At 43.9% G+C, this 12,185-nt stretch overlaps 1 protein-coding gene across 50 annotated transcripts in view; it reads right to left on the minus strand.

The window, feature by feature from the left end:
* Nucleotides 1-12,185, minus strand: part of RIMS2 (regulating synaptic membrane exocytosis 2) — a 990,720-nt gene that overhangs the window by 165,239 nt on the left and 813,296 nt on the right. For 38 of the 50 annotated variants that reach the window (XM_075353016.1, XM_075352970.1, XM_075352974.1 and 35 more), the window contains one exon: nucleotides 1,821-1,910. The exons of the other annotated variants lie outside the window; for them this stretch is intronic. In XM_075353016.1, the coding sequence (XP_075209131.1) occupies nucleotides 1,821-1,910 (90 nt within the window). The remainder of the gene's footprint in view (nucleotides 1-1,820; nucleotides 1,911-12,185) is intronic. 50 annotated transcript variants of the gene reach the window in all.

The following is a 12,185-nucleotide window of genomic DNA, read 5'->3' on the forward strand; positions in this document are numbered from 1 at the left end:
CACCGAGGTCCCGGGACAGGTCCATGTTAGACCTGCCCGCCGGCTCCTGCTCCCGGGGCTTGTGTTGGAGCAGGAGCCGCAGTATGAGCCGGAAGCAGGAGCTGGCGGGCAGGTCTAACATGGACCTGTCCCAGGACTTTCTACAAAAGATGGCATAGCTTTTTCTCGAAAGCTGGACAACCCCTTTGAAGGGAATCTATCAGCAGCTTTTTGTTGTGTAATCTGACAGCAGCATGATGTAAGTGCAAAGACCCTGATTCCAGCAACGTATCACTTAATTACTGGATGCAACAGTTGAGAACGAATCAATATTCTCTGCTGCAGATCTAGCATAGCTCTGAAAGCTGAGCTGTGTATAACCCCACCCACATAACTGACGGCATGGTGGCTCAATGGTTAGCACTGCAGTCTGCAGCGCTGGGGTCCTGGGTTCAATTCCCACCAAGGACACCATCTGCAAGGAGTTTGTATGTTCTCCCCGTGTTTGCGTGGGTTTCCCCTGGGTTCTCCGGTTTCCTCCCACACTCCAAAAACATACTGATAGGGAATTTAGATTGTGAGCCCCAATGGGGACAGTGTGTCCAATGTGTGTAAAGTGCTGTGGAATTAACAGCACTATATAAATACATAAAAATGAATAAATGAATAATTGGCAGCTGTGTACAGTATATATTAACAAAAAGCTGCTAATAATAATCGGGGTGGTGTTACACAGGATGAAATGACCAGGAGGCATGAAACTCCTAGTCCTGTGATGATAATCTCCTGCTGATAACACTTATCGAAACAGTGAAACACAGCCTAGTAAGTGACACTTTGCTGGAATCAAAGCCTCCGCCCCTGCATCAAAATACCCAGATTACCTAGAAAAAAACTTGCCAACAGATTTCCTTTAATGCATGAGATCTAGAATCTGTTCCTAAAAAGTACTACTCTGATTGAGAGCCAAGACTTTGTTAGACCATTCCCTATGGTCCTTTCTGGTATCATATTGGCTGTTGTAGTTACATTACTCATCCATGGACTGATTACATGAATGTTAACACACATCGGTCTGTCTATATGTATCCCCAGGATGTAAATCAGCAGTCAGAGAACACTTATGGAACACATTACAAGAATAGGTTAAACTCTCCTTATCACTTACTATGACCTTGATCATGAAAGTAAGATCAAAGAGATAGCAGAACACATGGATGAAACTATATAAACTTGTCTTGTGCCTTAAAGTGAATGTGCACTTTTTGTCAAGATTTACATTTCCTGTACTGATAACAGTGCTCCAAGTAACATATGTAAATTAAAATAATAAAATGATGGCTGCCTTCAGCCACCACTAGAGGGAGCTTATTAGTCAATACTCAGTAACAGTATGCAGTAAGCTCTTGTGCTCCCCCTAGTGGTGGATGTAGGCTGCCAAAATGTGATCATGTTTCTATGCAGGAAATTTTGAGGTTTATAAAAATAAAAATAAAAAGTTATAGAACAGAATTTTCAGTTAAGACTTTCAATAAGATCCTAAATGCTACTACAGTGAAGAGAAATGATCTCCTCCATGTCAGTGATAATACAAGAATTAAGAAAAAAAAATTCTGGAATTTCAAATTTGGAATTTTTGGAATGACCAAATATCTGAAAAGGGATGATACACAACACTGAGTTAAAGGTCTCACTCTCACAGACTAAGCCTAGACATTTCACACCAAAGTGAGGAGCGCACATGATGAACACACTCAATACAAAAGCATGAGCTCTTCCTGTATGCCATACGTGTGCAAGCCTCATGCTTTTACAGGTGGTTTCCAAAAACCCTGACAAACCTGGCTCAGAATGGGCTTTCTTTCTCGGCAACTGTTTGTCATCAGTTATTGCACCATTCACCTTTCTCTGCTGGTCTTCCCAAGTTACTTCTAGCACAAACCAAGAGAAATTAAAACTTGTCAGAAACACAACAGTAAGTGGATAAAAGACAAAGCCTCAAAAACATGGTGGCGGTGGAGGCAGCTTCATTCGGGAGGGACAGAGAGGGGGTCGGGAACGTGGGGCAGACAGATGGTTTAGGATGCTTTTTCGATTTCTTGACAATTGTAAATTATCAAAAAATTTGGGAAAGGTTATCAGAAATGGTCAGTGTAATACCGTACATAGCAATGTGTGCGCAGTGTGGTTACCCCTTCACTTTACCAAGCTGCAGTATACTGGATACAGACCTCTATAGCCGGGTACCGGAGTACTGTGACTGTATAGTGATCAGGTATAGCACTAATGAAACTCAAAATCCAAAGCTCTGTCCCGGTCTACAGATGGCGACTTCCTCCTATAGATAGCGAATTCTTCTAACAGATAGCGACTTCCTTGTATAGATAGCAACTTCCTCTTATAGATAGTGACTTCCTCTAACAGATATCGACTTCCTCTTACAGAGAGCGACATCTTCTTATAGATAGCGACTTCCTCTAACAGGTAGCGACTTCCTCCTACAGAGAGTGACTTCCTCTTACAGATAGCGACTTCCTCCTATAAAGCGACTTCCTCCTACAAAGAGCAACTTCCTTTTACAATTGCAACTTCCCCTAACAGAGACCAACTTCCTCTTACAGATAGCGACTTCCTTTTACAGACTGCGACTTCCTCCTACAAATTGCGACTTCCTCCTACATTAAGCGACTTCCTCTTATAAATAGCGACTTCCTCCTACAGAGAGCGACTTCCTTTTACAGATAGCGACTTCCTCCTACAAAGCGTAGTTCCTCTAACAGATAGCGACTTCCTCCTATAAAGCGACTTCCTCCTACAAATAGCGACTTCCTCCTACAGAGAGCAACTTCCTCCTACAGATAGAGGAACTACGCTTTGTAGGAGGAAGTCGCTAACAGATAGCGACTTCCTCCTATAAAGCGACTTCCTCCTACAAATAGCGACTTCCTCCTACAGAGAGCGACTTCCTCCTACAGAGCGTAGTTCCTCTAATAGATAGCGACTTCCTCCTATAAAGCGACTTCCTCCTACAAAGAGCGACTTCCTTTTACAATGGCAACTTCCTCTAACAGAGACCAACTTCCTCTTACAGATAGCGACTTCCTTTTACAGACTGCAACTTCCTCCTACATTAAGCGACTTCCTCTTACAAATAGCGACTTCCTTCTACAGACAGCAACTTCCTCTTATATAGAGCGACTTCCTCTAACAGATATCGACTTCCTCCTACAGATAGCGACTTCCTCTTACAGATAGCGACTTCCTCTTACAGATAGCGACTTTCTCCTACAGATAGAGACTTCCTCTAACAGATAGTGCCTTCCTCCTAAAGACAGTGAATTCCTCTAACAGCTAACATATAGTAACTTCCTCTTATAGATAGCGACTTCCTCCTACAGATAACGACTTCCTCGTATATAAAGTGACTGTCTCATACAGTTGGTGACCTCCTCTTACATAAAGTGACTGTCATGGCTATTGCTTGGCTCTGACGGGGTTATCAGGTGGGAGGGGTCTGTTCAGTCATGCCTTGTTCCGGGACTCTCACAGCTTTATTATGGTGTGGACTCCTCCCGGACACTGCCAGTAATAGTTCCTGCTCTGCAGCGTGCGCACTGGTTCCTGTGAGCTTGCTCTGATCTGTCACACTACTAGCTTACCTCTCCCTGACCGCCGTTTCCCCTGTAATGTCTGTCCGCCCTGTCTACCTGACCCTGGTCCTGTGTCTCTGCCTCCAGCCCCACCTTTGTACTTACGTGCAGTCCCGACCTCTGACCTCGGTAACGTCTCCTGACTGTGGCTTTGCTCCTCCTCGGCTGTTTACGTGACTTTTCAGCTTCTGACCCTCTTGCTTCCATTTGACTTTGACTTGCTCACTCCCCTATTTTGATGTGACATCTCGGTTTAACTTTGGCTTGTCTGACTACTCTTAAGGGTGCTTTACACGCTGCGACATCGCTAATGATATATCGTTGGGGTCACGGTGTTTGTGATGCACATCCGGCGTTGTTAGCGACATCGCAGCATGTAACACCTCTGAGCGACCTAAAACGATCGCAAAAGAGGTAAAAATCTTTGGTATTGGAGAGGTTGCTCCAACACCAAAAATCGTTGACAGGTGAGCAGCGAGGTTATTTATCGTTCCTGCCGCAGCACACATCGCTATGTGTGACACCGCAGGAACGAGGAAACTCACCGTACCTGTGTCCCGCCGGCAATGAGGAAGGAAGGAGGTGGGCGGGATGTTTGGCCCGCTCATCTCCGCCCCTCATCTGCTATTGGGTGGCCACTTAGTGACGTCGCTATGATGCCGAACAAACCGCCCCCTTAGAAAGGAGGTGGTTTGCTGGTGACAGTGACGTTGCTAGGCAGGTAAGTATGTGTGACAGGTGTAAGCGATACTGTGCGACACGGGCAGCGATTTGCCTGTGTCGCACAACCGACGGGGGCGCGTACGCTCGCTAGCGATATCGGTACCGATATTGCAGCGTGTAAAGTACCCTTTACTCTTGTCCTAGCAATCTCTGGTGGGCTTTAGTATTACTGCACTTTGGAGTTCAATCTCCACTAAGTCCTTGCGCCCCCTATTCACAGCTTGACAGTGACTTTCTCTTACAGACTTCCTCCTACAGATACCAACGTCCTCTTACATATAGCCACTTCCTTCAACAGATAGCCACTTCCTCCAGCAGAGTGACTTCCTTATGATCAGTTGGAATGAAGCAATCCTACACTTGCTAGACAATTACCTGATTTTAGGATAAGGTATTGAATTACAGCTATCTGAATTTTCTTTTAAGTGCTGTAGATTTCAGTAGTTACATAATTCTGATATATAGGGTATTGCTTCAGTCAGTCACATTGAAGCCATCATTAGTGAAAGTTTGAAACAACAACAAAATTTGAATAGATTGATAGATAATGTTAAAGTAAGAAAGACTTAATGTCTTCAAGCCTGCCAAAAAGTTCTTAGGGTGTGGGATTTCACTTTTGCAACAAAGACTTGTTCATGGGGTGTAGCTAAGCTGCTGGAAGTGGCTTTACTTATTATGCCGTTATGTATTCTACTATTTGCTATCATGTAAGAAACGCTTAACTTTATACAAGGTACGCCTATATTTCTGCAGAGTATAAAAAAGACTTGATTCTCAATAAATTAATTTGGAGAGCTTTGGAAATAACATGGCTGTGTATTTCTCTAATTCTCACAGACGTCGTAGAATGAAGCCCTGAAACTTATAATTGGAGTAAGAACTACTCCAACAGATATTCAGACTGATGTGATAAAGATATACGGTATATACAGATAAAATAAAAAATCGATAGGATAGGGATAGATACAAAGATAGGTGGGTAGATAGACAGAGTAATACATAGATTAATAGATCGCAACGCCCATATACACATGAATACTTGGTCACGTAAAAGAGTTTTCAATGGGAGAATAAACCAAGCTGCCACTAGACATCAATGGTATTGGGTGATGTTTCATTTCATGATATGGGAAAAAAAGATATTGCCAAAATTAAAAAATCAACACAACCCCCAAACACACAATTCTCAGGGAATTCCATGTAACTATTCTGATTTGGCTACCCGGATAATTTAAAAAAAAAGAAAGGAAAAAGAAAGAAAATCTGGATTGAAGCAGGAGCGTTATACTTAGCAAGTCTCTCACGTGGCTGTAACACTACATCCGGGCTGCTCGTTAACCCTCATACATATGCACTGCTGAAATTTATACACCATATTCCTGTACCAAATCTGCATCTTCTGGCAAAAAAAACGCATCAAAATACGATGCAGTTTTGATGCAATATTTTTGCAAGGAGATGTTGTGGGGGCGCAGTCTGACTGCAACCAATCAGACACTCAGACTGCCAGTGGGCGGGGGAAAACAGTGAATATGTATGAGGGTAACGAGCAGCCCCAGAAGTAGCGTTACAGCCTCGCGGGAGACTAGGTAAATATAATGCTCCTGCTTTAATCCCCCTAGCCTTTCTACCAACATTTTAAAGCACAATATTAAGGTCCCCATAGATTTATATAGGGATCAGTATCTGGGCAGCTATTAGGGATTAATTGCAGGCCCCAATTTTTAAATCCGATTGGAGCCGCCGATCTCAAATATCTAATAATCAATCCACAAGTGATTTAGTGTAAAAATGGTTAGTATATAAAATGATAGCAAACATCTTTGTTATCTATAATTGTATCACAACAAAATTAATATACATAAAACAATATTTTGTATGACCTCCCTAATAATTACTAAAAATAATGCCATTTCTTCCACATTAAGCAAGGCCTCATAAAGTTGCATACATGAAAAAATAGCATCGGTGTCATTAGTGTACGCTCCGTGTGTCCGTTTTTACCATCAGTGTTTTTCACAGAAGGATAAACAAATAAATTACAAAGCTATTATTTGCCATGTAAAATACATACTGAACACAGATGGTACACAAATCCCATCCGTCTGCTGTACATGTGCTTCATAGACTTGTATTGGCCCTTTTCATCCATATCATCGGATAATGGGTACATGTAGTATCCCTGAAAAACCAGGATGTCTGAATAAGGACTTTTGAATAAAGAAGATATTGTTATAAGGAAGGTGATGTGCCACTTTTTCACTTCTTTGGAATATATTACTTCCATCACTTGAAAGCAGAGCACCACCGGAATCCTATCAGCGGGTGTCTAGAAAGCCCACCATATGCCACACCAAATATCGCATGGGAATAGTGCCGATAGGAGAAGCTTTGTAAAATATTTATTTACCCATCTGTGAAAAACACTTATGACACTGACGACAAAAATGGACACACGGATGACACGAATGGTAAAAATAGACACATGGATGAGACACAGATGATAAAATTGGACACACGGATGACACTGATGGTAAAAAGGGACATACAGTTGACAGTTGACACACTGATGGTAAAAATAGACATACAGTTGACACACTGACGGCAAAAATGGACACACAGATGACACTGATGGTAAAAAAGGACACATGGATGACACTGATGATAAAATTGGACACGCGGATGACACACTGATGATAAAATTGGACACGCGGATGACACTGATGGTAAAAATGGACACACGGATGACACACGGATGACACACTGATGGTAAAAATGGACATACAGTTGACACACTGATGGCAAAAATGGACACACGGATGACACTGATGGCAAAAATGGACACACGGATGACACTGATGGCAAAAATGGACACACGGATGACACTGATGGCAAAAATGGACACACAGATGACACTGATGGCAAAAATGGACACACGGATGACACTGATGGTAAAAATGGACACACGGATGACACTGATGGTAAAATTGGACACACGGATGGCACTGATGGTAAAATTGGACACACGGATGACACTGATGGTAAAAATGGACACACGGATGACACTGATGATAAAATCGGACACACGGATGACACTGATGGTAAAAATGGACACACGGATGACACTGATTGTAAAATTGACACACGGATGACACTGATGATAAAATTGGACACACGGATGGCACTGATGGTAAAATTGGACACACGGATGACACTGATGGTAAAAATGGACACACGGATGACACTGATGATAAAATTGGACACACGGATGGCACTGATGGTAAAAATGGACACACGGATGACACACTGATGGTAAACATGGACACACGGATGACACACTGATGGTAAGCATGGGCACACGGATAACACACAGATGACACTGATGGTAAAAATGGACACACGGACCACACACTGCTCCAAAACACTGATGACACCAGTACTATTTTTTTCACATAAGTTTTTAAACACAGACGTCTGATACTTTGCTAGCTTCTGCCTCACTCCTGGTCACAAGATAAGGAGCGATACATTATGTCCAAGTGTTTATCCGCTCTTCCTGTGGATACGTCATGTGCATCTTTTGCACAAAGCATATATTGTGATGCTGGAACAGATATTCCAGTGCTGAACCACAAAACCAAAGATTTCTGCACTTGTATTATTTCCCAAAGATAAAAGTAACAATAAATAATGGATGTAGAGAAAAGCGATATATTCGTTAACTCGGCATATGAATTAACACATCACTGGTTATATTTCCATGCTCATTGTTCACCTAATATGCTTATTAAGGATAACCGGCTTTCATAATGACCAGATGTAATTTAGGTGCTTTATCTGTAAAAGAAACAAAGCTTACTTGTCCTACTGATACCCCAACCTCTCACCATACCGCCCACACCTACCAATCCAAGCCTAGCAAGAATCTGAAGACTACTCTGGTTTTCCACTTGAGGACCAACCCACAGTGATCCAGACACTGCTCCCAAAAATTGTCTAAATTGTAATATTCAATATTTCCCATTTTAAAAGGGTATTGCAATCTAAGACATTTCTCCATATTATTTACACCTATAGCCACAAGATGTGCCATCAGTATATACGTATATACAGTACAGACCAAAAGTTTGGACACACCTTCTCATTCAAAGAGTTTTCTTTATTTTCAGGACTCTGAAAATTGTAGATTCGCATTGAAGGCATCAAAACTATGAATTAACACATGTGGAATGAAATATTTAACAAAAAATGTGAAACAACTGAAAATATGTCTTCTATTCTAGGTTCTTCAAAGTAGCCACCTTTTGCTTTGATTACTGCTTTGCACCCTCTTGGCATTCTCTTGATGAGCTTCAAGAGGTAGTCACCGGAAATGGTTTTCCAACAGTCTTGAAGGAGTTCCCAGAGATGCTCAGCACTTGTTGGCCCTTTTGCCTTCACTCTGCGGTCCAGCTCACCCCAAACCATCTCGATTGGGTTCAGGTCTGGTGACTGTGGAGACCAGGTCATCTGGCGTAGCACCCCACCACTCTCCTTCTTAGTCAAATAGCCCTTAAACAGCCTGGAGGTGTGTTTGGGGTCATTGTCCTATTGAAAAATAAATGATGGTCCAACTAAACGCAAACCAGATGGAATAGCATGCGGCTGCAAGATGCTGTGGTAGCTATGCTGGTTCTGTATGCCTTCAATTTTGAATAGATCCCCAACAGTGTCACCAGCAAAGCCCCCCCACACCATCACACCTCCTCCTCCATGCTTCACGGTGGGAACCAGGCATATAGAGTCCATCCGTTCACCTTTTCTACAAAGACACGGTGGTTGGATCCAAAGATCTCAAATTTGGACTCATCAGACCAAAGCACAGATTTCCACTGGTCTAATGTCCATTCCTTGTGTTCTTTAGCCCAAACAAGTCTCTTCTGCTTGTTGTCTGTGGTTTCCTAGCAGCTATTTTACCATGAAGGCCTGCTGCACAAAGTTTCCTCTTAACAGTTGTTCTAGAGATGAAAAGGTGTGTTCAAACTTTTGGTCTGTACTGTAGTAGATGTTATTCCACTAGAGTTGATGACAATCAGTTCAGGACCCGACTCAGCGGTCAGGTCAGGATTCTGTGGCCGTGTGATAGTAGCCTTGTGAGCCACCTCCTACTGTAACATCTTCACCAGAGTCCACTCCTGCGACCTCTGCTTCGGTCACCAGGTGCCACAGTTTTCCTGCTGTGGGCAGTGCTGGTTATAGGGGAGGAGTCAGTACCAGCTCTGGTGGGCACAGGCTCCGCCCATCCACTAAGTTGGGTTTCCCTGGGACCTGCAGTACCACTGGCTGACTGTGGTGGTGTATACCTTCCAGATGAGGTTACCATCTTTCAGCCACAGACAGTGGGAAGGCACCGTTCTCAATCCTTCTGTCTGCTGATCGCCGCCAGATTTAGTCATATAGTATTCTGCTGGTCTCTGGTTCACACCCTGCTCTTGAATTCTGATTCCCATGTTTTGACCTCTGCCTGATCACTGACAACTCTCCTGCCTGCCGTGTTTTGTACTCGGCTCCCATCTCCGGTTTGACCTTGGCCTAGCTTCCGGGCTACGTTCTTGCTTACCATTTTTGTCCCTTTTTACAACTCCTGGTTTTGACAGTGCCTGACTACTACTCTTCTCCTGACTGCAGCCTTCCATAGGCAGCAATCTCTTGGACCCTGTAGTAATTCCAGATCCCTGTATAATGGTGAAAGGATTTCGGGGTTCTTGGGATTCTGCCGAGTGGGTAGCTTACCTCTAGTCTGTCCATGCCGGCCATACTGAGGCTTTGGTTCCGGGCAGACCTCACAACTACCTCCAACCATCCGGCTTTTCTTCTGATTGCCCGGCCTGACACAACATCATGCCAGGACAGCTAAGCAAAAGAAGAGCTTCCGATGCCGGGAGATAGGAGGTGGATCACAGGGTTACTGAACGAAGGCCACAGAATACTCACCTGACTGCTGGACCTCGTCGTGCAAATGGATTTGCACCATCTCTGGATCACACCATTGGGACCTGTATTTATCTGAAAAACGGGGCGCTGACATGCACATTGTCAAAGGAAACGTGCTCCAAATTTGCATTTATTTAAATGGAATTACTGGCCACATATTTATTGATAGTTGCGTTCAATGGAGTCCATTTACAAGCAGCGAGTCTCATTGGCGAAACCTCGATTTACTTTCTATGAAACATTGGCGAGACCCTGATCTACGTTTTTTGAAACACTTATAACACATTATCTATATTTATTTTACCAATTAATAAAGTGAGCTTCCAGAAAAGACTTAAGGCGGCGTCACATGGTACGATATATCGTGCAATCGCATGAGGGATCGCACCCGGCCCTGTCGTTTGTGCGTCACGGGCAATTCATTGCCCGTGGCGCACAATGTCGTTAATCCCCGTCACATGTACTTATCTCCCTAACGACGTCGCTGTGGGCGGCGAACATCCTCTTCCTGAAGGGGGAGGGACGTTCGACGTCACACAGCGGCAGCCCAATAGAAGCGGAGGGGCGGAGATGAGCGGGATGCAACATCCCGACCACCTCCTTCCTTACGCATTGCCGGAGGAGGAATGTAAGCTGTGTTCGTCGTTCCCGGGGTGTCACACGCAGCGATATGTGCTGCCTCGGGAAGGACAAACAACCGGCGCGCAGAAGGAGGAACGACATTATGAAAATGAACGACGTGTCAACAAGCAACGATAAGGTGAGTATTTTTGCTCGTTAACAGCCGTTTGGACGTGTCACACGCTACGACATCTCTAAAGATGCCGGATGTGCGTCACGAATTCCGTGACCCCGACGACATATCGTTAGATATATCGTAGCGTGTGATGGGGCCTTTACACTCATGCACAGCCACCTCTTCCATGTTTAGAAAGATGGAGTCTAAGGTCAAAAGTCGTAATGTTGTGGGACTAGTGAAGCAAACATTGGAATTGTCCATTAAACTCAAGTTCCAAGGTTTGATAAGGTCCCAAAAGGTGAATTTTATTGATTACCATGGAGAACAATTCCAAAGCTCCATTACCCGATATGGCTTACCATCAACATTTCATCACAGCTCTAAAGTGCATAAGTTCATGTAATGTCACATCTAGAATGTCTCAATGTCGGACTTGAAAATCTAATGGAGGATATCAGCATTAAATACCGCAAATATACTCTCTGGATGAAATGGAAACTCACAAGTGCAACCAAAGTCCGACTCCTTAAAAAGACTTGCAGCATGATTAGTGATATGAGCCCAGCCAGACTGGACAGATGTTTTGGGTACAGCGCACAAGATGCCCTTGATGCAGCGCTGGAGGTTGGCGCTTTCTTTTCCTATTCCTATCTGCAGGCACTGACCGCTCAGCGACTTCTTGGTTTCTTGCTTGCTGGTTAGCAATGCATTACTGAAGATTGACAGTTCAACCAACTAGCATAGCTAAACCGCTGACCCAAACTGTGCACTCCTACATTACTGCTAGCAGTGGGTGCATTATAGAAGTGTGAGGACACCGCTGGCTTCAGAGCCGTGCCCACAAGCTGTATAGCAAGCAGCTTGAAAGCACACACTCCCTGCATAGAAGACCGGCCAACACTGAGGTACACAGTAACCTTGGCAATGAGCTGTACAGTACAGAATTAAAAATCCCATCATATTGAAGACGTCTCCTCATGCTACCTACTTACCAGATGCTATTGCTGAGGGCGGCGCATGTGCCCTTGCCTCCTTTTCCCTGTTCTAGGCCGCGGGAGTGCGCATTGTCACAACAGAAAAGAAGCCGCCCCCAGCAGCAGCACCTAACCACAACACACCTA

This window comes from Anomaloglossus baeobatrachus, chromosome 6, assembly GCF_048569485.1.
Source record: "Anomaloglossus baeobatrachus isolate aAnoBae1 chromosome 6, aAnoBae1.hap1, whole genome shotgun sequence".
Lineage (NCBI taxonomy): Eukaryota > Metazoa > Chordata > Amphibia > Anura > Aromobatidae > Anomaloglossus > Anomaloglossus baeobatrachus.